This window comes from Megalops cyprinoides, chromosome 25, assembly GCF_013368585.1.
Source record: "Megalops cyprinoides isolate fMegCyp1 chromosome 25, fMegCyp1.pri, whole genome shotgun sequence".
Classification (NCBI taxonomy): domain Eukaryota; kingdom Metazoa; phylum Chordata; class Actinopteri; order Elopiformes; family Megalopidae; genus Megalops; species Megalops cyprinoides.
The window spans coordinates 4,790,962-4,815,849 of NC_050607.1; the positions used below are offsets into that span (position 1 = coordinate 4,790,962).

At 46.0% G+C, this 24,888-nt stretch overlaps 1 protein-coding gene across 4 annotated transcripts in view; it reads right to left on the bottom strand.

The window, feature by feature from the left end:
- osbpl8 (oxysterol binding protein-like 8) overlaps nt 1-24,888 on the bottom strand; it is a 79,788-nt gene extending 54,900 nt beyond the window's left edge. For 2 of the 4 annotated variants that reach the window (XM_036520028.1, XM_036520026.1), the window contains exons 1-2: nt 24,387-24,888; nt 6,055-6,158 (exon numbers count right to left, since the gene is read on the bottom strand). In XM_036520028.1, coding sequence (XP_036375921.1) covers nt 6,055-6,099 — 45 coding nt within the window. In that variant the 5' untranslated portion in view covers nt 6,100-6,158; nt 24,387-24,888. Of the gene's footprint in view, nt 1-6,054; nt 6,159-10,218; nt 10,298-24,386 lie in introns of those variants that run through there. The other 2 variants (XM_036520029.1, XM_036520027.1) reach the window with 1 other exon arrangement.

Sequence of the window (24,888 nt, forward strand, 5' to 3'; positions counted from 1 at the left end):
TGCATCGTATCCACAGATCTAGAAGGCACCACAAAGTGGTTTAAACAACACATTTGCTGAGGTTACCTTTTTTTTTTGACAGTGAGAATGAGAATCAGAACTGGGTGAAGTGTATTTTTAACAGCCTCGGCCGGGTTAAGGGACACGTCATTAATTTGGGCCAGGCTCAGCGGCCTCTCCTGGGGATATGATGCCTGGTTCTCAGGACGAATCGATCACCGGGGGGGGGGGGGGGGGCAGAGACCGTTCTTCATCCTGTGTTTGTGCTCCGGTTTTCTCCCCAATGCTGCTGGCTTCAGGAGACAGGCTTACTCCACTGTTTACACTCGGCTTTAGACAGCTGACTGCATGTGACAACTGAAGAATGGAGGCGGCGGGGGAGCTTCCACCCGGAGCTGTGTCCAGGGCAGGCAGTGTGAGAAATGAGACTGCAATGTGGAAATACACTGGAAGACATTCAAATGGGCTCTCATTTTTTATAAGGCCATCGTCTCCTGCTGACTTCTGTCCAGGTCATGCCTTCAGTTATGACCAATTCCAGCTCAAATATAGCATTGTTGGGACGGTACCTTGCGGGCCTGTTTCAAGTTTCCACAGATGCTTACATCTGCATGGTTTGTTCTCAAGCAACTTTGCTTTCAACCTTTTACATTTATAATGTATATGCTTATAAATTAATGTCAAAGTCTTATCGCTTAGGTAAAATGTGATAAACTTACAACCCAAATTTCTAGCTGAGTAGGATTCACTGGACTCACTCATGTACATTCAAGGAAAGACAAGCAATCCTCAGCATCCAGGCATATTAATGCCAAACCCAGAGGTAGCCCAGGTTTTATTCATCTGATATCAGGCTGTAAGCAGCTCATTTCCTCCCTGTCTATAAATCTAAGAACACAGCAACACAGGTCCAGAATTAATGTAGGCATGAGTGAACTCAGACCATGTCAAAATATACTACGTACACAATTTTAATGAACAAATATTAAACTGAACAGAGACTTATTCACACCTTTACATTACCGTTAAAGCAAAATCTGACAACAAATCTGAACCAACATTCTGCTGACTGAAAGCTCAATAGAAATGTCTAGAGCTATCCAGAGGCTCATATTAATTAACCACACCACATTGTAAGTACTCCAAATATAACTACACCAAATATCATGTGGTATTGAGAAATCATTTTCAAAGCATTTGTCTTCTTTTTCAGCAAAAGCAGACAGAAATCACCCAACAAGACATAAATACGCAAACTGTAGGAGAAGACAGGCTGTCAGAGCAAAGAAAACTATATCAGCCCTCAGTGGCCTCAAGGACCAATAAGAATAACAACAGAACAGAGGCATCAAAGCATCGGTCTGTCCACTTAGATCCAATCATAAGGGAGACAGACGCCCCAAAGGTGAATGCACTGGAAGAAGCAGCAGCCACAGCAAACGCTTTGCACCTCAATCGGAGGCGAGGAAGAAAGAGACTGACAACCAGGAAGCAACAGCTGTGACAAGAAATGGTGTCACAGACTAACTGGGGAAAAAAAAACGCAAAATTCGATCCTCCAGATGCCACTTGGCCTGCTTGCGAAATCACACTAACAGCCTTAATTAGGACGAATGCCAACACAACAGACAAGTCAGGCAGCAACTGAACACTTTATTCCTTCAAAGACAGTAAAGACTGACCTCAGAACAGAATTAAGATTCATGGCTCGTTGTAGTTTCTTGGTAATCAGTTAGTATTCTGGAATTATAAGCATTTCACGGTGTTGTAAGATAGGAAGAAATGGCTGGTAACTAGAGTTTTCTCAAACGAACGGGCACGGAATACTGTTTGACGATCTTATCGCTTCTCGAGAATGCTGACAACAAAATCACTGATTAGCCTATTACTGTGGCTCGCATGTCTGTTTATTGAATTTCCAGCTTCTAAGCCCTTCTTTCACGACGTGAAAAATGTGTCTGAATGTTTCAGTACCAGCAGCCCTGCAGAACGCTGCCAAGGCCCTTCATCATAATTACAGTCCCGCAGCCTACCTGTCGTCTCCAACAGACTCTGATAGCTTGACAACTGGCTACTCCTAGGAGCTTTGAAACAGTCTAGAATCTACGTTTTCTAATTTCACAACTGTGAAACTGTGTGCTTCTTCACAGTACACTGTCCATATGTTCCACAGTAGCCTAAGCCAGTATTGATTTTGAATATCAATATATTGATATGGTGATTAAGGGGGATTAGTGCACTATTCCCTTTGCCCTCAATCTCCCATAGACAAGTCGGGTATATTACAGGCCTGATGTTCAATAGCTAATAAAGTATGGATTAAGACTGCTCTTACTTTGGCAATCCTGACGCAAGCCATCTGCAAGTGCCAATGTATGCGCCTGCAATTTACAAGGCACAGAGCTTTACCCTGGAGTGAGAGATAACTTGAGCTCAAGTAAGACCATGACTCCTGCCACAACATTTTTACCACTGCGGACTGAGAAAGACACACAGGGTTCTCTTTGGAGTCTAGCCCCTGCACTGGCAACAAATGACTCCCAAACTGGAGGGTTTTGCAAGGAATGCCTTCGCACCAAAGCATATAATCGTATGCCATGACATACTGTATGCAATATTAGAAACATAAGGCAATGTGGTCAAACTGGCAGTAAAGAAAACAGACTAAATTCAGAGTTTGTGGCTGGCTCAAACCAGGACCTGAGCAAAATGTCTCTGCCAGTCCCTGTGGTCGGCTGTGTTGACTACAGCCGGGCAATCAGCACTCAAGAGTCTGACAGTTTCTGTGGAGGAATGGTCCGTATCAGCAGGAAGAGGAACTGCACTCACAGGAGGCGTTGTGGTCCACGAACGCAAACACGCCGCTAGCCCCAGAGCCCAAAAAAAAACAAATAGGAGCTGAATAAAGTGAGCTGTAGCGTCACACCACATCCTCGTGCTAAAAGCACCCAGATCAGACGGTGAATAACAATAACCCTCACATGACACAGATGCTGCCTGCTCCGGTCCTCAACGCCCTCACAAGTTTCAACCACCACAAGAAGGTTAATGCCTCTTCTTAAAGCATTCCCACAGCCAATCATGACCTCAAACTATTAAAAAACCCTCCAGTGCAAAAAGCCCAGAGCAAAAACACCATTACCACAGAAAGAGGAACTAAGGCTACTTGTGACAGCTTTAAATTGGCGTTAGCAATCTTTGACTACAACAACAGGCTTCATTGCATGAAGCGGAGCTTGATGAGGACGCATAAAACACCACTGACTGGAATTTTTTCCAAGACCTTGTAGCTCCTGCGTGCATAAATACAGCAAATTGGGACACAGAGTATATATAGTATATATCTGCAGTTCCACATCTGCATTTGTCCCGTGCTGAGGCAGGTGATAGCACGCCACAGCTCCACACCGTGATAATTCATAAAGATGGAGGAAGACGACAAGGGCGGCTGTTCATTATCGGAAATTTCATCAGGGTTTCGCATCTCTCTCCCTGCCACAGTCATATAGGAGGAGCACGGGGAGAGCTGATGGACATATACTGTAAACACCTGCCCATTTCTGCAATCCAACGACACCATCATTTAGGTCAGATTGCTTTCTTAGGATGAGTCATAACTGCTCATTTTAATGTTTGTATCTCATTAAACTGAACAAGAATTCTGAGAGAATGCCTTAGGTTGAGTCAGACTCAGAGAAAGCTGTTTGTGCCATCATAATTCATTTAGGAGCTAAACTGTTTTGTTTAAAAAAAAAAAAAGGGAGGGGGGGGGGTGGTTAGAGGCCCCTTTTTTAAGAGACAGGAACCGTGAGGAAAAGACCACAGTTCTTCAGTGCTGTTTTATTCCAACACACCAGAATATGCACAGTAAGATCCGCTAACAAGGCAAGTAAACGTAACCCAGCATGGTTTGTTTCAGTTTGTTTCATAAAAACCATGGCTCATGGGCTCTGGCTAATTTAAAAATGCATGCATATTATTATTAAAAACTATTGCTGCATTCTCTTCAAGCAGTGCTTTCATGCTGCCCTTGAATTGGCACTGCTGTGTTTTGTACAGAGATGCATGTTTTAGCTTCCCTTTGTGGACACTGCCCAGGAAATCATACATGAATGCAAAAATAAAGGAACAACAGCAGTCATTGTTAGTTACACCATGAGAACTTTGTGCAGATGGTTTGACGCGCAAATAAACGGCCATCGCTTAAGACCATTTTAAATGGTGGTGTGAGATAATCTACAGTCCTGCAGAAGAGAAAAGAGCCCTCAGCCATGTTATCAACGGTAAACCCCATGAGAGGGAAGGAGCCGGTGCAGTAATCATTCCCACAATGAGGAGTTATAATTGCCTTTGAGGATTAGCACTCAGGGGTAGATAAGGGGAATCCTGTTCCTCGAGAAGAAAGGCCACATACGGTGGGAGTCCAACAGTAACTGTGGAGTCTTGCAGAAGTCATCGATTTTTATTGTACACACAGGGGAATCGATATTTTCACTGGGCCTTCATCCTTGCAGCCTGTGTTTCTGCTAATATCAAACTACAAAACTGAGGACCCGGGGACTGACGGTGTAATGGCCCTTTATGCTTCATGTCAACATTACTGTGCCAGTCCACGCCCTGTTTGCTCCTAGTGTCGGTAGACCTCAGGAGTGCATGCTGATGGTGAGATCCACAGGGATACCTGTGCCTATTCATGCCAAGCAACACCTGAGTCGTACTGAATATGCTTTTGTCTTCTCATCCAATGACTGAGAGTACAAAAAATGGATCTAATCTGAATGGATTTGAAAGCTGGTTTTCTACAATACTTTCACTAAGAATGGCAAAACTCCCCTCATCCACCACTGACTTGGCTGCCAATAACTCAGGGTGGGGGGGCAGGCTGATATGTACAAATTCAACCCACAGGCTCAAGAGTCAAGACTAATTGAACTCTGGAGAGAATGTTTTTGCAGTTTCCTCAAGAACAAACACATCAAAAAAAAGTGACTTCTGAAGCTTTGCGACTTTGGTCCCTGGAGTGCTCGTCTCGTAGCTGAATGCCACGAGACGATCAGGATGTCTGGGCTGACGGTAACGCTGGCTGGGCAGACAGACAGGCCTCCTGCCTAGTCTACAGCAGGATCAGCGGAGGCTTCACACAGCCTGAGTACTAACATCCCTTGCTATCATTAAGAGCTGACGAGCGCAGAACATGCTCCTCTGCTTCACACTAATGGCCTCATTACAGCCAAGACTTCAGCTGCGACCAAAAGGAGAATATCAAGCAAGTGCAGGCAATTACACTGTCAGTCCTGACCTTAATGGTGGAGGGGGGAGAGGAACTCAAAGGCTGGGTGTACGCTTTGCAACTTGGGGGCGGAGGGATAGGCGTGGCGGTGACAGATCCGGAAAAGTTTCAAAGCAAATCTTTTTTTATCACCCATTATCCATAAATGAGATTTAACGTTTTCTTTTTCAGCTCAGAGATTAATCCCAAGTTCCACTACTTAAATACAGACTCCTTTGATGAAAACTGTTAGAAACACTTGCAGCACAGCTCGAGTGAACTTAGCCAGTACTCTGATAATTCAGTGGTGCTTGCCCAGGGCAAGATGATGATTCTCTTGGGCTACCCTCGAGTTTTTTCCACAACTGACAAATTAAATCATTACATGAAATGAACTGTCAGAATCAGAAGTTTTGGGTGCATCTTCTAACTACTTTCCAGTGAAATCCCGATCACTTCATCATCAAGTTTTCAATAACACAATCCACACAATACATACATTTAGCAGATGCTATCCAGAGCGAATTACATAGGTTACAATTTCTACATGTTATCCATTTATACAGCAAAAAATTTACTGAGGCAACTGCGGGTTAATTACTTTTCCTAAAGCTGTACCACTATGCTACACTGCCACCCATAATACCCAAAATAATATGTCAACCTGCAGCCAAGATCAATGGTGTTTCCACCAACGCACTTTCATGTAAGAATGACATTACTAGCAGGTTTTTGGGGGTTTATTGTCCCTCCGTCCTGAAAAGAGAGATCCTCGTCTTACTCACCAGAGTTCTGTCAGCCTCCCCCTGGTACTCCGCACAAGACTCCATGGCTCTCCTGCTTCTGATCCTACGTCCTGCCTGTCAGCGACACTCAGGGGCCGGCATGTCTGTCAACAGAGAACAGAGCCCATCAGGGGCAACACCACAGCACACCAGGCACAATCAATCAACATCACAGCACCACCAGGCAGACTCAATCAACACCTGAGCAGACCAGGGATACTCAGTGATTGGCTGACTGCAGACATACTGTATTAGTCACTTCAGCCCCAGATGTCACAGAGAGAGGAGGGAGAAAGAGAGAGAGAGAGAGAGAGAGAGAGACAGACAGAGAGAAAGAGAGAGAAGCTAAGAGGAGATAATGTGTGCAATGAATATGGCACAGCCTGTCAGGTGCATCTGTGGCACGTCTATCCGATCGCCTCTGTATGCCATCTCATTTAGGTTATTGCCTCAGAAAGTGAGCCTGGAACAGTCAGGTCAGCACTGGAAAATTAGAACCCATTAAGCCAGGACAGGCGGCCTTCCTGTGATGTCACCGACGGCCACAGCAGCGACTCTTTGCAGGGGCGACTCTAAATGTGCTATTTAATAGCTCTTCAGAGACAATTCTACGTCTCGACAATCATTGGACGAGCCTGCCTTCGGCGATGTGCTCACACAGACCTCCATTAAAAGCAATTAGACGAACAGAAAAAACAGAGAAGGGAAAACTACAAGCACAGGACAAGTGTTTGTGAAGGATACGATATCACCTCAGCAAGACAGATGGTAATGCAAACTGGCACAATCATAATTTCATGTTACAGACTTCGAAATGAGACATGATCCTTTACCAAATGTTTCCTTTTAATAGCTTCGAAATCCAGAGACGTGTACACTATAGATAACATTTTCGGGGTGAAACCTCTCAACATTTAAAACCAAGTTTCAGAACAATAGCTGTCGAGAAAAAGGTCACTTTTTCAGTACTTTTGAAAGCATTCATTTTCTGTACAGTCTGGCATACAATTTAGCTGTCATCGGTCAGATATCACTGAAAATGTTATTAACAGTAATTCAGTACTTGAGCTCAAATCTGAAATGTGCTTTTGACAGACATAGCTGTTCATCCCTCCTGAATTTTGCTGCCTTCAGCAGTGTCTGAAATGAACTTTTTGGTCCACCAGCCAGGGAGGGCTGGTAGATGAAAAAACTCACCAGCCGGCTGGATTTTTCACAAGCCAAAATAATTTAGGTACGGCTACTACCTAGTTACTTAACCAGCCATGTAGATATTATCTGAACATTTCTTCTCACACACAAGTGCACTTCTTGTGAAATCTCCGTTGCTCTCTTCTCTTCCGTATTGGATTTCCTTCTTGAAGGAGTTTTATAATCCTTTCCATTGTTTCAATTGACAACTCTCTTGTTGGGGCCATGTTTCCTTTCAATTAGCCAAGTCCAACAGCTCGTTAAGGTCTGCAAGCACTCTCTTGTAACTGCAGATTAATTTGCATTTTTAGACTTGTGCGGTATTTGTTTTAGAAATGCAAATAACAAGGTGATTCCATATTTTTTTCCTCTACTTGATCTGGAAAAATATATGCCATTAATTAAAATAATTTAATTTAACTTGTTTGAGGTATGTTTCACGAAGCCAGAATGTTCAGCTATTCAACAAAAATTGTTTTGTGTCATATCTGTGATTTGTTTATTTGCTACAAAGTAAAAAAGCTGGGTGAACATCCTCTAAGTGTCGTGATTCCATAATTTTTGCCAGGGGTTGTACACACACAGTGCATTACTCAAGGTTACTAGGTTACTGCTGGTACAAAGCACTGCCTCCAGCTCTCTGAGCTACTGTCGATATGTACATATATAACATTCTGCTGAATAGAAAGCCTGCATTAAAAATGACACTACCTTCTATCATTTTACTCGCCCATCTACTATCCCTGGAGCTGACCCTTCCAGCACACATGACTCTCTTCAATACCTTTTCATGTCATATCTGTTTGGCGTGATTTTTCTTTTGCTCTGCGCATTCAGAGCTTTTATCTCTGAAACGTGTTAAGCATCTGCTGAGGTTTTATTTCACATGCCGCCAAGGCTGTGCAGGAAAAAAAGGTCTGATTTTAAGAAGAATATAAAGGTTTTTTTTTTTCTCTCTTTGCCATGACATATTTTCTCATGGAGATATTTATGCTTTAAAAATAGAGGCAGGATAAAATTTGACGTGGGATGCAAAAAAATATATATATATTGCCATCAACAATTTTTTAACAGGTTTTGAATATGTAATTCTGAAATAAGAAAATCAAGTATTTTTAGCAGCGAGTTCCTGTTTTCACATCTCCCGCTTTCTCAGAGACCTGAAAGTGCGGGTGGAGTGGCCAAAATCAGAGCAGCTTATCCTCTTCAACACCCTCACCTTTCATTCAAAGCCTGTGCTCCTGCCTCTTACCAAGCTTTCATCACGCGAACGAACGCAGAACAGCAACTCCAAGGTCTGATTCAAAGAGCTACGGGACGAGAACCTTGCAATCAGTCTGAATAAATTATACAAAGAACTGTTATGATCTGGCGCGTGACTCCTGAAAACCACAGATATTACCGGTAGGGTGAAAGGAACGAGAGATAAGACAGATGAAATCCTTTGCCAGTAAACAACACCAGTTTTACCACCTACGTGTGGCAAGTTAAAATTGGTTTTAATGCCACCCAAGATCCCTGATCTGTGTAATGATCTTTGTTTTTAACTTAGTTAGAGACAAGTTAGAAAATTAAGCAAGATTTTTGCTCCTGCCCATACAGTATATTTGTTTGGATTTAATGGAAACACGTTTTAAAAGAAAAGAACAAAGCAGGTGCACCTTTCAACTAACACTGAACTCATCTGAACGTGCTTTTTCTTTTAAGCACATTCACGCTATGGATTCAAACTTCATCTTGTACCCACTGTGGCGGTTAAGGGAACACAACAGATTACGTAATGACTTCCACTACTGTATTGTCACATTTTTGATTTCGTATCCTCTCTGCTCTTAACCTAACATTCTTGTATGCAGCTTTATCAGTCATTGTGGATAAGCTTGCTAAATGACCAGATATAATGCAACAGTAAAAATGCTGAGCAATGACTGGGAAGTGGAAAAAAAAGAAAACAAAATTTCCATAAACTCATTACTCAAAATGAAAGACGAAGCACTCAGCGGTGAGAGGAAACAGAGGCCAAAGTGTCACTTCAAACAGCTTCAGGGGCGCGGGGCTGAATCCCGGCCGCCTCCATGAGGCGGGACCTCTCCCCGCGGCCTGACAGGCCCTCGCCAGGGACCGCAGCACGCCCAACAGACCGCTCGTGTTCTGACACGCCCCTTGGCTGGCAGCCTGGGCCTCTGACACTCATCACAGGGCTGCAGTTCTGACAGGTTTCAGCACTCCGGCAGAGGTTTTGCTCGTTTGAAAAGGAGGAAGGATATTTCTCCTCTATACCTCCCACCTCCCCCTTGTCCTAGTCCCGCTCTCTCCACTCCAAACTCCACACTTCAACCTCACTCACTACCACTTCCAAACCTGAGATCATAAGTCCTGGTGCTCATCGTCCGCTAATGTATCAAAGCAAAAAAAAAAAAAAAAATAGAGCAACATCACATTTGCTTTCAAGTGCTTCTCTCATAAAAAGGCAAGCACTGAGCATGTTTGGGCTGGAGCCGTCTTTGGCACCATGCACAGGGGAAGCGCACGCAGGTGTGCACCGGCAGGTCATATCCACTAAACAATTAAACAGACAACGCTCTGTCAATCAAGAACCACCTTACACAATGGCTGTGCAGTACAGCACAGGTTGCCAGACAACACGTGCGTGCTCGCACGTACACGCTACATATACTTTTGCATTTAAACCTAAGCATTTCTGGACTCGGGTCCACAACACAACGCAGCCTCACATTCCTGCCCCTGCTCTCCACTCCTGTAATGCCAGGCATCTCTCTCTCGCTCTCTCTCCCTCCATAATGACAACAAATTAACATGAATGCACAGCATACTGTTTCATTCTGACGCTAAATTGCATTAAAGGCACTGTCACTACTGTCAGCTCCTCTGCACACACGGAGCATTTCAGTACGATGATTCATAGGTCAGAGGAGCGCTTTTAGCAGCATTTAACAGCACCGATCCCCTTACCTCTGTTCTCGCCCTTTTTAGCGCTGTGAATCCAGCACAGGTTTTGAGCTCAGCTCTCTCAGGTCAGCGTGATGAGAACCCCTTTCACCGCGGAGCCGATCGCACAGCGAGCGGGAACGGGAACAGGAACAGGAGCAGGCATCGCTGGGATGAGAACGGACAATGCCACGAGGCCCAGGGGAACTCTGGGTACTGGCACGGCGCTTACATAACACGCCGCCCATGAAAGGCGCCGGCCATTCTCATGCAAAGTATGCAAATGCACAGCCGCGGTAACCAATGACAACCTCGGTCTCCTGCGCCTGTGAATAGGGCCCGTTCCTGAGCGGGGAAGGGGCTGGAAATACACGTGTATGCATTTTTTAACAACACTGAAGTCTGAATGGAGCTGCGCTATTATGCCGAGTCCCCCTGAGCATCTCAGAGATGCAACACCCCCCTTTTTTCCTCTCACTCCACACTGGGCCGGGCCGGTTGAGGCAGGACCTGTAACACCGCAGGACTGACACCAGCTCCTCACCACGGCTTCTCAGCTGCTCTTTAATTTGTGGACTTCCCGCGCAAGGCAACGCTGATATGAAATGTGGGAGCGGGCAGAGTGGGGGCGCTTTACTGTGACATAAGAGAGCATAAAACAGCCATCGCAGAGGAAATGAGGCAGGCAGTGCAGAGGCACACACACACAGGGGTCTTACGTAACTTTATGCAGCCCAGGAACAGCCTTATCCAAACACAACATGGAGGGACATGCTGTGGCTCTCTATCGCAAAATAAGAATGCGGGGTGCAGATAACACTGGAGTGGACGTGACCTAAACAGGATGAACATCACTGGGCCAGATACAGCTTATCATTCACCCAAACAGCTGACAGGAAAGAGAAACCGTGACCTGAACTGTGTGATAACGGTCAGGTTTCAGACATGCACACTTTTTGAACTTTAGGGAACACCAAGGCCAACAAAGTCTTTTTTTTTTTTTTTTAAATAAATGAGTAACTTCATATCTACAATGACCGAATTCCATCTCAGTGAGAAGATATATTCTCATGTGTCCGTCTGTTAACCATTCACCGCGTGAACACATTCACAAATCCTATAAAACATAATCTGACAAAAAGTAATCAATTTGATTTTCCATTCTGAATTTCAATTTATGCTGACAATGGCCAGTTTTTGCTAACCTCCATCTACATAGGCCCAGCACGATCCTACTGAATCCACAATATGATGAATCCACAGTGAATCCACCCACAGATGGCTATAGGTATGAGGCCCAGGTGGAGAACTCTTGTAGGGCTGGATCAGGACTTCACTTGGATTGCTCTAGTATTTCATGGCCTTCAGGACACATAAAAAGTATATGAAGTCAGTGTAGGTCAGTCTGAATAAAAGCAGCAGTCAAACAAAATAAAAATCCTCACCTAAAATGGATTCCACTTCATATTAACTGTTTAATTTAAAACTACTGGCAGACGTCCAAGTTCAAACCTTGAAGTTCCTTTTCATAGCAAATTAAATGCCACTCAAGCGGCCTCCCCCCCCCCCCCCCCCCCCTTCCTCTGCCCGTGCCCCACTGGTCAAAAGTTTGGTCACCTCGCATCCTGGCACAGAGGCCCTGGTGTTCTGCAGCAGCGGCTAGCCAAGAATAACGATTAATCATTCCTGAAGACACGGGGAATCCTGAAATAGTGGAGCGGCATTATCACTGAGACAGGGGAGATTACAATAGGTTTTAGCGTAAGCCTGTTTTGGAGAGAACGTCGGTGAGATTCACCAGAATATGTCCCCAGCCAAGGGTCACCGGAGGTCCCCTCAGTCAAGGTGAGTTAATTCCTCCCCGGGCTTCAGCTGCAGCGGAAAAAACAAGCCACCGTCAGCGCTGAGCTGCCGAGCTGCACTCAGAGCAAAAACACACAGGCAGATAATGAATTAGCCCGATGCATTCGGCAAAACAGGTAGATAATGAATTAGCCCGATGCATTCGGCAAAACAGGCAGATAATGAATTAGCCCGATGCATTCGGCAAAACACAGGGCCACGCTGTTTCCAAGCTGCTGCTCATGTTTACAATCCAGAGTTCACCAAATGATCTCAGCCTTAGTTTCTCCCCTGCATAGGCCTGCTTGTCAAGAAAAAGTGTATACACATCTTTCAGTTACAGTTCTAAGCCATGTTAAACTTCTAAGGCAAAGCTTATGTCACAGTAGTCGTGGATCTACTCAGACTAAGTGATGCCAACGAAATCTTTTCAGTGAAAAATGTCAACCACCAGCATAAAATATGACAACTGAGCAGAATTAACTTTTTTTTTCCATGCAGGAAGTGTAACAGTAAGAAAAAATAGGCTATACGTATGTATGATGATTTTAATCAGCCAGAGAACATGCTCTGCATTTGACCCTAAGCAGGCTAAACATGTTGAACCAGCATGCAGCATTAAGTGTGTTTCCATGACTCACAGCTAACATCACATGCCCTGCCTTTTTGCTCTGCATAACCTTTCGCTATCTATTCTAATGACTTACTGCCTGACTGCACTGCTGACACAGTGAGTATAAAAAAGCACTGAAATACAGCCTGCATAACACATTCTGTGCAAGGCTCAGCTTTAACACAGCGAGGCTGTCAGTGATAAGCATCCCCACTAACGACAGTGAGGGATGGCGGGCGCGATGGCTTCACCTGTGGGCCTGAACACAGAGCAGTTAATAAATGCTGGGAAAGGACAGGTGTCAGACAGGTGGGCTGGTGTAGGTAAATAAATATGCCTCACGCACGTCAAGTTTCTGCGGAGTGACACACACACACCTCTCCGCTGAGCTCATACGCACCACGTTCGGGTAGACTCCACACAGCCTCACAGTCTGACTCAAGCGCTTTCGCAGGTGTGAGAGTGAGATCACCAGTCCTTCTGAGAATCAGCATGCAGTCCGTATAATACACACAGCCTTTCAAACACCACCTGATCACGAACGTTTCATCGGCCTCCAAAGAGCGGGTGAAAAAACCACATCCTTTTGTTGTGATGATAAAATTCAGGTCTTTATTAACGCTATTAAAAAGCAACATCACCTGTGTCCTCTTCCTGATATGCTGTGGAGTGTACACTTAATTTAAAAAATGTAGGCCAGCGCATAAGGGTAATTCATCAACCTGAGGAAACCGAGCTGGAATATCAGGGCATACAGTGTATGAGTTAGACTAAGATAAAGCAAATCTTTAGAGGTGTACACTATTCTCCTCAACCATAAGTAATGCAATGTAATGTAATGTAATATTCTACTTGATCTAAAGATACTGCGTGACACCCTGCACTGTACATCTTTATAGTCACACAAACCAAAAGAACAAGAGAAATGGTTTAACATTCCAGACCATCACATTATGTTGATGATGATGATGATAATAATGACCATGACAGTGACCATTACAATCATAATTACCGTCAACAGCTGCAACAACAATAATAATGTGCCCCACACTCTGGTCCTCTGAATAGGCATCACACAGAGGTGACAGAACAGTCCTTTTTCCCAGCTGCCCTCCACACTGTGATCACCCGGGATTGGAGGAGAATATTAATGAAGGATGTGCATCAGTGCCAAGGTCAGCACGCTGACCGATTTACACCACACAGATAAATCACCACTTAAACAAGCAAGGAAAGGGACACAGATGGCCGCGCCAAACACGTTTCCCACTTTCCCATCAGTACATGAAGCAGAAGCCCGCGTGTATCTTTTACAGTTACCCTGCCATTGGCCTCTGTGTGTCCACATGACGTCAGCTGAGATTTACACTGGCCGGAATGAAGTCGGCTCAGGACCAACACCAACAGCCTGGAAGCAAGGATTCTCACGTACGGCTCCAGAACCAGATGCAGAGCTGTTCCCCCCAAACCCCCCTCTGAAGGCATGCATCCCGCCAGGCAGTCACGGCACACACCCACAGAGCACGCGCAACCCACAGTGATGAATACAGGACCTACCTCACACGCCTGGCGGAGCTGAGAGCGGTCTCTCACCGCAACGCCACAGCCAGCCCGCGAGTCGGGGGGAGATGGGAGGAGAGATGACATCACAATGTCATGTTTCCCCGCCCGTGACGAGCTGCCGCTGGAGGGCTGCTTACCATTCTGCCGTGCTCAGAGACAGGGCGGCGCATGCCGGGGCGGGGAGGGGAGTCCGCCCTAAGCAGCTCCATTAGAGTGCAGGCAGAATGGTGTTTCCTTTGGCCTGCCTCCAAAACACACTCCTCTTTGAAAAGATCCCCTCTTTTACAGGACACAGGGCCATTTAGCACATCATACAAGCGGGCACTGTGGCCTAGAGAGGGGACAGCTTTCTGGGCACAGAGAGAGGGGGCTGACCACAATGCCACGGCAAGGACGGCTTAGGAAATACTCAAGCGTGTGTGCGTGCGTGCGTGTGTGTGTGTGTGTAATGCAAAGGACAGCGATACTAATGTGCTAATGCTTCAGGACAGAGTGGAGTGTGTATGCCTGTGGGTTGTATGAGCGTGACTGCTCCGTCCTCCTCCTCCTCCTCTCCTGCACACGATGTGCCCTCTCTCTGATTCGATTAAATGAATCTCCGCACGCTAATAACATCCCACCCAACCCGCGGGAGGCCGTCAACAGCAGACCTGCCGGGAGAGGTTCGCTGCGGGGACAGAGAGTCAGCAGCTGCAGGAGACAGGGACATAGGTATCCAACTCTGAAACCCAGGCCTTCCCGCATAATAAAACATACATGAGAGTGTGGATACCCTAACCCAGCTCCTCAGTGCCCTCTCTGACCACAGAACACACAGAGAGTGGGGCTTGCCCTGGACTCAGGCAAGCTGATATACCTGGAGTGCCACAGGACGCTTCTGATGGCTGGTGCACCTTGCCACCGCTGTTCTATGTTTGCCTCGCTTTATACTGTCCTCTTTCCAGGGGAACCTGTGTGCAACAGTGTGTTTACTGTAACGCTGTGTAATGATGCTGTTTAAGTTACAGTACGAATGACTTCTGTGCTTATATTACCGCTCACCTGCCTTGTTATGATGCATCCTGTAAGCCACTCTGGGTAAGAGCATCTGCAGAATGACTGAGTGCAAAGGTGACCATAGCTCTGCAGTAAGCAATAACTTGCACAACAACTTGGCACTGCGTTTTAGTTCAAGATCAGAGCACAGTCAGTTCACTAACAGGACCTCCAGAGCCTGTTTCTGATCAGCGTGCTCTATACACTGGCAGGACGGCACCCTGCTTTCTCCCCAGCCCTCCACTGGCTGCTGTAATTGCATTACACACTTCCGTGGGCAGCCAGTGCCCAGCGGACCCGTGCCAGACCGGAGGGCTGGCGTCTTCATACCTGCAGGGTATCTCTTTCATGGCTTTTCCACATGGCGGTAGGCGTTACCGAGAGCTTATCTGCCCAGCTTCTGTGTGGAGCTTATCTGGGCCTCACTGCCCGGCACCTGCAGCTTCTGTCCCAGCCTTCAGTGCGTTTGGCTACGGCACGGTAAACCCACACCAATCAGGGAACGCCATTCATCAATCCCAGCATGCACCAGTCCTCTTTAATCTTTAAGGAACTACGCCTTAAATTCTCCTAATCACAGTTTTGGTGGGGGTCTTCATGACACGCATGGCAACAACAGGAACCTCCAGTGGGCATCTGTGGTCTGTATGAGGGAATTTGATTGTATTTTAAGAGCTTTTCAGCTGGGTATGTGCGGAAGCACAGGTCAGCCTGAGCACCACTCCCAGCCACATGAATGAACATATCTCCTGAACAACACCACACAAGAGTGTGCTAACCCCGCAAGGTCACACAAGGTAGCATTTACCTTCTATAGCAAGTTAAAGCTCAAACAAAACCTGGAAGCACCAACACCATCAGCTACCTAGCGCTTTCACCTGTGTGTGTCATCTATCCAATTACAGATACAGAAAGAGCTCATTAGCACCTGTAACTGTAAATCCACAAAGGTCCACAGAAACCACACCCAGCATATTAAGAGCACACTCAGGGTAATGCAGGTGGACTGTTTTCAAGTAGACAGCTGTGAACACAGGCTAGAGTAGACTGAATAAGTGTGGAACACAATGTATGTCCAGAGTCTTCATAATGCCTTAAACAGCTCACTCTGGGATTACCTCACATTGGGGTTACCGTGTGTGCAAATGGGACTCACTTTGCATTGGACTTCTATCCTCTGACCAACTTTGTCCAACAGAGTGCACCACCGGGAGAAACTCAGGGGGAAAGGCTGTGCTGATATCCTCTTGCACTCTCTCCAGGTCTTCCACACACCATTATTAGCAGTCTTTTTGGCCCTTCGGTGCCGTAACTGGGATGGAAGGCATTGTTGTTTGAGTGTCTGTGAAGAACAGCATTGTTCTAATTTGGCCCTGTTTGTGAAACGCTTTCAATGAAGTGACATTAGTCTGTACTATTCCCAACATACAACACCCCCACACCCTCTTACAGTTTCCACCATCAACACAACCAGCGGGAGACACCTGCCAAACTTCATAGGTCAGTGACACCACAGTCGGTACTGAATACAAAGACGGGAACTCGTCGAGTGCTGCACGCTACACATGATATGACTTAGCAGGACGGGGCTTAGACCGAGGAATTCCTAGAAATGACTGGGAGAGATTACAGGTGTTTGCACAACGCACAGACACCACATACCAGCATGCCCGTTGTTAAATCAACCTGCTGCGAGCCCGGCATTGTTCACTATCAGCTCCTGGGGGGCACTGTGTGTAAAGCTTGGCCCAGGGAGCGGTGTGAAACTGCCTTTCCTGACAGCAGAACTTATCTCTGACCGCAGAGTAAATACAGAATTAGCCGTCCTGTGCGGGAGACACACCACACAGATTACCAAGTCTAATGAGAGGCAGGCCCTGCTGCGCCAAGCCCATCTGTTCCAAGGGCTCTCCGCGGAGAAACTCCTTAAAAAAACGGTTCTTCACGATAAACGTGGCCCCCTCCTCACTGCAGGTCAGAGAAATGGGATCGATGTCACCAGCTGTGCTTTCGACCAGAGCTCCCAGCATCTACTTAAGACAGAGTCACAGATCCCTATACTGCCACCAGTGGTGCTTTCAAACAGGTTTTCGTCCGGGTGGGATTACTGTCATCTCTGACAAGGAAATGATAAAAAACTAAATCCTCCAAAATCTAAAACAGAGAGGTGGTTCAGGGTTTTTAATGCTGGGCCTGTAACCAGAATGCTGCAGGTTCAAAACCTGGGATATTTCTGTTGCATCCCTGAGCAAGGTACATGATCTGAGCTGCCTCAGCACATACCCACATGCATAAATGGATGATGTATGTAATACAACTGGCCCTGGATTAGAGCATCTGCTGCACTGAACACCCATTACCAGCAAACACCATGCATTGCGCATGAGCCCAGGGCGCGTATCCACGGTGCCAGCCGTACAGCAATGTAGTTCATCAGGATTAACAGACCACAGAAGCAAGGACTGTATTTGCTCAATCAAATGGCTCACAGATTAGAAAGAGGAAGAATGCCGGTGGAATGAAAACCAAACATCCCCCCCCCCGTCCGCCCTGAAGCCAGGCACCTCTGCCCCCAAGTCAAACACTCAAAATGACCCAACACAAGGGGCGGGGGCGGTTTACAGCTGTCGCAAACATACCTGAGAACGGAGCGCCTCTCCCCTCAGCGCAAACATCAGCTTTGATGAAAGACAGCACACCACCTGTGCACATCCTCACTCAGAAACCACCGGGAGGCCAAGCCTGACAACCCAGCAAAGCACTTTAAAAAACAAAACCCACCTGAATAAAATCACGAAAGCACACCAGCCTGCTGTCTCTCTGTCTCCAGGAATTCACCACTGTAAGAGGCAGTCGCCACTGTAAGAGTGTGTTATGCAGTAAGCAAAAAAAAAAAAAACAGAACCACAACAAAACAGACTGTGTTTCTGTGACAACGCTCACATGCGGGTCAGAAAAAAAGGCTTCTCTTCTGACGAGACCAGTTTCATAGACAACACTCCTTCTTCAGTGGCTTGCAGTTCCACTCACAATACCTGAATCCTTCCTGCCGCTGCCGATCTCCGGTGCTCGGAGCTGCACTTCCTGACACGGCCAGTACATCTTATCTAAAAGTCTCCGCCCTGTGTAGGGCATATTTATAGCTCAATATGAGCATTCCTGATCCAAATGCATGTAAGCCTTTTTAATAACCGTTTTTGCTGACTGAAGGGCCTGCTTCAACCCTACATTAGAAATCACAGCCATGCGGGAGAGCAAGATTCCACATGGACCCTGCCTGTCACCACAACCTCCCACACCCAAGCACAAACACACCCAGCATGCCCTGAAATCATGTCACAGGCGCAAAAAGAACACTGATAAAACCTCCGGCTCCATGATTGCTTCACCAAAACACAGTATGTCGCTCATTTCAAACACAGCACAATTACAAGAGCTTACACAATCCAATTTAAATGGCAGAGTTTTGACTGGAACAAGTGCTTTTCTGAAGGCTATAACAGTTGACAGCCCTTAATATTCCTAATTCTGTGTGATGAGAGTAATTCTCGGCCAATTACATATAATTCACTGCTAATGAAATGACATCAGAAAGAGCTTTAGTTTTTCCATGCCTGGAGTTCAGGCCCTTTCCGACACAATCAGCCACGCTCAAACAAAGTGACTTTTGGTTTCAAGCATCTCGGCTTAGCGAATGAAAGCGCATTTCTCGCTAATCTGAAGAATTTACACTGCTAATCACCTCGTTCCACAGACATGTAAAATGAATTAGCCTTGAGCTCAACAGTCCGGGCAGAAAATGCTCTCAAACCCAACACCTTCCAAAGTACACAAGAGTTTACCAGCCCCTTCCTTCAACTCTTCGTAACTGAGCACGGACGACACCATCAAGCACTCTCACACAGTCCCCTGCAGCAAAGAGAAAACAAATTACACAACTCTTGGAGGTGGAGCTGAAAGAAAACGGCACAATTGGATTTCGAACCCAGAGCCCTAACACAATGGGACACGGAATGATGACTAATCCCTTTCTCAAACGATGACCCCTAATGCAATTTAACGAGAGGCGCAGGACAATTACCAAAGGTTAAACTGATCCATTCAGGCTGACATTTTCCGCTGACTTCTTTTTAAGTCGCATTAAAACAAGAGTTCCTCATTTCTCAAAGACCCACGGTCTAAAAGGAGAGCGAGACGAATGCGTTGACGCGACTCATCCATTCCATTATTGGTCTGTTCCACTTTTCCCAGCTTTTACCCTTTGGATGCAGCTGCGGAGCAAATGGAGAAAGTCAAGAACTCAGCACTGCAGACTGCATGAAATTTCCATTTTCACTTTCATATTCCCCTCCCACTCTGTTGCGTATCCTCATCCTCATTCTCACCATTTTCCTGCCCGTTTAATCTCCCCTTCTCTCGCCAATCTCCTTTAAAAAGAAATTTACAGTCTGTGTCAGGAAGAACAACCACCATAAAAAACACTGCTGAGGGGGTGCGATGTGACGTGGACGGGACGTGGACGGCACCTCCTCTGCGTTTTATCTGCCATGCAGAGCAGGCCTCCCCGCCCGACGCAGGGGTACGTTCTCAGATATCGAACACGGCGTGAGCCCACGAGCCTCGGAGAGGGTGATGGGCGAGCAGATAACAGCAGCCACGAGGCTGAGCGGGACGAGTATCTGCGCCTCGTGCTGCAGGCAGGCGCAGACTTCACACCCACACAGACGGCAGACGCAGCCTCCAGCATCGGCCGCCAAAATTTCTCTCAGGCTGGTGCACCGACACAGCAGCAAACCGCCGCGCGAGTTATCACGGCCTCGCACACCCCTGTAGTACGCGGGTGCATGTGTGTGTGTGTGTGTGTATGCAAATGGCTGAGGCCTGTTTGATTCAGGCAGCTCGCCAAGCCCGTGAAATTTAATTACATGAGCCATCTGCGACCAATGCTCTGGAGACGGCCACCGCTGTACGGGAACCTAATGAGGTTTTTCCTTATCAAAAGACAGGGTTCGGGGGCCTGATGGGACCAGGGCTGGAAAGCCTAATTGGCTGGGGGATGTTCACCGGAACAGGTCTCAGTCTAAATAAACCTCCACTGCCTGCTGACTGCAGCTGAAAATAATTCAGAGGTGCCATTTCACAGCCTAAAGTAGTTCTCTCAATTAATGCAAAGCTACACTGAGTGTCTTACAGTTATGAATACTGGTGACTATGTAAGTATTTCAGTAAAAAAAATAAGAGAAATATCCAATATACTTCTCAACACTGCCAATTTCTGACTCTGGCTTTGGACTCTCTTAAATTGCCACGAGCAATTTAAGATGCTGGTGATGAGGTCAAAGCTACCAGCGATGTCGTATCTGTAGTTCTCCAGAGTATATTAAATACCCTTTAAAAGAATGTACTTGATCTTCAGGCTAACTTTTTTTATTTACAGTCAAAATGAGAAGTGAACACCTTTCCTGTGCAGTGTACATATTTGTGCAGATAATAGTCTTAATTTGTCTTTTTTGCCATCAGTGCTGTCTTTGTAGCCCCCCTCCGGAGTCATATCTCCTGGTCTGCCGTGTCCAATGAGAGTGTGTGTGTACTCTCCTGATTCTTATGCTAATGTCAGCCTTTTCCTACTGCAGCTTGGACAGATACAGAATGGGTGCCTGTGGGTGGATTAATTATCTTAATTAACTTGTTTAGACACAACAGGGGGTAAAAACACAAGACTTTCTATAGATAATTTTTAATAGATATGTGAAAAAATTACAATGTCCTCTTTGGCTTTCAAGCAAGAATGGCTCAAAGCTCAATCTTTTGGTCTGTTTTTTTTTTTCACTTTTCTTTTTCCCCGCATTACACTCTCGCGTTTCGCGCCCATTTCACATGCTTATCAAGTCGAGTCAGCAAATATCTGTATAATACTGTACTTTCTGTTCCTGAGAGTGAGAGGTCACCAGCATCCAACACCCACCCACCAAACGTGTTTTTCACATGTCAGTAACTTCTCATAACTTTCACTTTTTTGATCATTTTGAGCTTTTTTTCAAAGAGTCAAACTGATTGGACGCATAGAAGTACGGACAATACCAATTTTTAAATACTCAACTATATTCAACTATACATCTGGGTTTCACTCTTTTTTTCCCCCCAAACAAGGTACACTTTCAAGCTTTTCTTTCAAACACTACTTATAATTGCTACATTCTGCAGCGCTCATATGTGACACAACAATGTTTGGGCCAATAACAGTGTTTGCATCTGTAATCTGGCCACAGATCAGAGAAATCCTGCATCAATCAAAAGACCACAGCCAGGCCTTCCCTGGTCAATTACTGTCTTTAATAATGCAGTTCACGTAATGGGTCCGGGGCCTCTGTGGGGGACAGGGGAGGGGTGGGTCGGCGATGTCATCACCAGCCCTGCCCTGCCCTACACTGCAAAGCTCTGTTACTGAGGTGCGGTTTCACTCTCTCAGCTATTGATGAGCACAGAGACATAGGAGACGCTTCACTCTGTAGACACTGCATTATGCAAGCCAACTCTGTCAGCTGGAAATGAAAGTGAAAGGACAAGCGTGGAGTACAAAAAGGAACAGGGTGGATGGCGCTTTCACCTGAGACGAGTTACAAAAATAATATGCAGTAAGATTATGGAGAGAATTAGGTTTCACTTTCAAGCTGTAAACCTGCAGTATAATACCTGCTTGTGGTTCAGCCGAACGAACTATAAGCGATTAAGAACTATTGGAGAGTTGGACAAGCCTTTGCATGCTGGACTTGCATTACCTGGAATCTGAAAGCTGGATTTCTGTTGAAAGTAGAGGGATTTGAGTGGTTGGATTTGACAGCTTCACAGCTGCTCTTTCAGCTGAGTGGATACCGGCGGCCCGGCCCACACAGCCAGCTCATCAGCACGAGCGGCAGAGCGGGTCAAACGCCTGGCTCCCGCTCAGCACCTGGCGGCCCCCTCCCTGGGGCAGATGGGTTGCAGCCTGTCGGCGGCCGCAGGACTCCAACTGAGGGACGATGGCAGATGGGGCACAACCGCCCCCACATCACCCTCCCCCCCCCCCCCCCCCCCCCCCCGTGACTCTCCAAAAGGGGGGTGTTCTGCTACCCTCCCTTCCAACCCCCCGCACAGCACCTCCACACCTGTCCCAGACTTCCCCTGCCAACAGATAATTCTAACTCCATGTGGGACTGCAGCCGAGGCTTAGCTGGGCTGATATGAATTTTGCCATGCTGGAAATGCATTCCTAGAACACAGTGTGAGGCCATGGCAGGAGTGGAGAACACCATACGTGCGCTATACTCACACAAAACAACACTGTTCGGTCTGCTTCACTGGCTGCTTTGAAACAAGCCCAATGTTTCTTGTGTAACAAGTTAAATTAAGGTGTGATACTCCACACAGAGTAATGGTAGAAGCAGGCCCACACATCAATGACGCCTTTCAGTTGATTAGCATGTTTATGCAATGTCTGACTGATGTCGTCTCGCCTTATATATCCAACACAGAATCAAATACAGCTTAGGCAAAACAAAAATCAAGCTCAGAAATATTAGGTAAGAGTTGAGCGGCACTCAACACTGCACTCTCTCAGTTCTCATAACGGCAGGCTGAAAGGGAGGCGAAGAAGAAACATCAGCATCATTATTCAAAGCATGTGAAAGCAGTGCTTCAGGACGTCTGCCTATGGCCAAAAACACAGAGCTCAGCATTCTCACCTGATCTTATCTGGACTACCGCTACCAGCGTGCCAGTAACTGATTTAACTACAACTGATTAGATAGAGAGGGAAGAGCATTCAATGCTTTCAAACACTAACTCAAGCCTCCATATGCTACACTCTTTCTGTGTTAATTTGGAAAAATGTTATTTATTTATTTTTTTTTTACATTTTTCAGTAATTGCTCAAACAGCCTACCATTTAAAAGCAGCTTCTTGTCAATTTAATTCTGGCGTAAGATCTTGTGGCTGTTTCATAACGTTGACGACTCACGTCCAGCTGTTAGGGGTACTACTTTATCATCGCAGTCACTGTAGAACTGACCACTGGGCCCTTTCTCCAGGAGCATAAAGGGTATACACTAGTCGTACAGTAGCTGCACATGTGACATCTTCTGAATCACCCTGCTTCACCCCAGCTTTGAGAGACAGGAGGTGCTTTCACTCATGTCCTGCTAAAGGTGCAACACAACTCAATGCAGCTTGTTATTTCACCTGACTGGCCCTGCATGAACAGGGACTGGTCCATGGACTGCACAACAACCTTCTGTGACACTTTGCATAACCCCGTTTCCTGTGCTGTACTGCATAGTCGGAGGGCACAGCAGCAGACTGATCTTAAAATACAAAAGGGTAATATAAATAAAATACTTGGACATGCAGATCTCTACACGGGGCATAAACACGTATTATTAGAGTGAAACCACGCAAATTTCGGGCAAAGGTTACGCGGAAGGTTCTGATCTTCTGGAAACCGCGTTTGACAGGCAAATGAGCTGCACTACCTGTAGTCCGCACTCCACGGGCCAGGAAGAGGACACGAGAAAGTTTCCACCGCAGACAAAAGATATACTCCAATAACATGTAAATGTTTAGGGACTGGAAAGTATGGAAATATCCAGCATGTCCCTCAATCTCATCAGACATGCTTTTAAATATTTACTTTCCAATATTGCGACTATCCACAACATTACCATATTTCGCGCACCAGTCTGTCTTGAATACTACATTTACGAAAGCAAGACAGTCACACAACTAATTAGCAGCGAATCAAAGGACTGAAACATTTGCCAATCAGGTAGTCTTGCTATCTGTCTTACGTTATCTACACAACTTGCAAGGTCCAGGAACCCATCTTGAATGAGCTAGCTTATCAGCTAGCCACTGGTCTTCCCAGATGAAGTTAACTCTGTTAAAATCGTTAGATGCCGAATGTAGCAATAAACGCTGGAAATTAAAATTGTAAGTATTTGCAAAGTAAGACCTGAGGACTGGAAGTAATTTTAAATTGGACCCGGCTTGTCTCGTCTTGGACGCCAACGTTAGCATCCAAGACGAGACATGCCATTTTGTCGCTCACACAAGTGTTACGAGCGCTATCAAGAAAACACAGCCAACTGTTCACCACCTCACTTACCTTGTCTCTTGATTTTCCAGTGACGGCCACGCAAAACTTTTCAAGGTAATTTCGCAGTGTTTCTTCCGATATTGTGAAACTGAAGGAGTGAGAATTCAGCTAGCTAGCTACCACAACATCATCTACCTACTCCAGCTAGTGTGCTTCAGCTGGTACTGTGCTCCAACGTTTAGCTAACGTTAGCTATCTAATTACAGTATTAATGAACAAAATTACAATTACCTCTAACCGAATGATATTTATATGCACCTAGTGGATTTGTCAGTCCATCATTTTACAAGTAATATTTCTTTTCTCAGACGGATTCAGCTCGACAGTCACCAGCTCGCTGTAGTCGTGTCGCGTATCCCTACCTTCCTGACAACCGCTTCTCGAAACTCGATTAAAATGCCTGCATCCGGGTTATTCATATCGTGGTTCGACTGCTTCTGTCTGTAGATGCTTCATGAATTACTCGAAATGTTACACATCGTGTGAGTTACTATGAGATAGGTAATGTCAA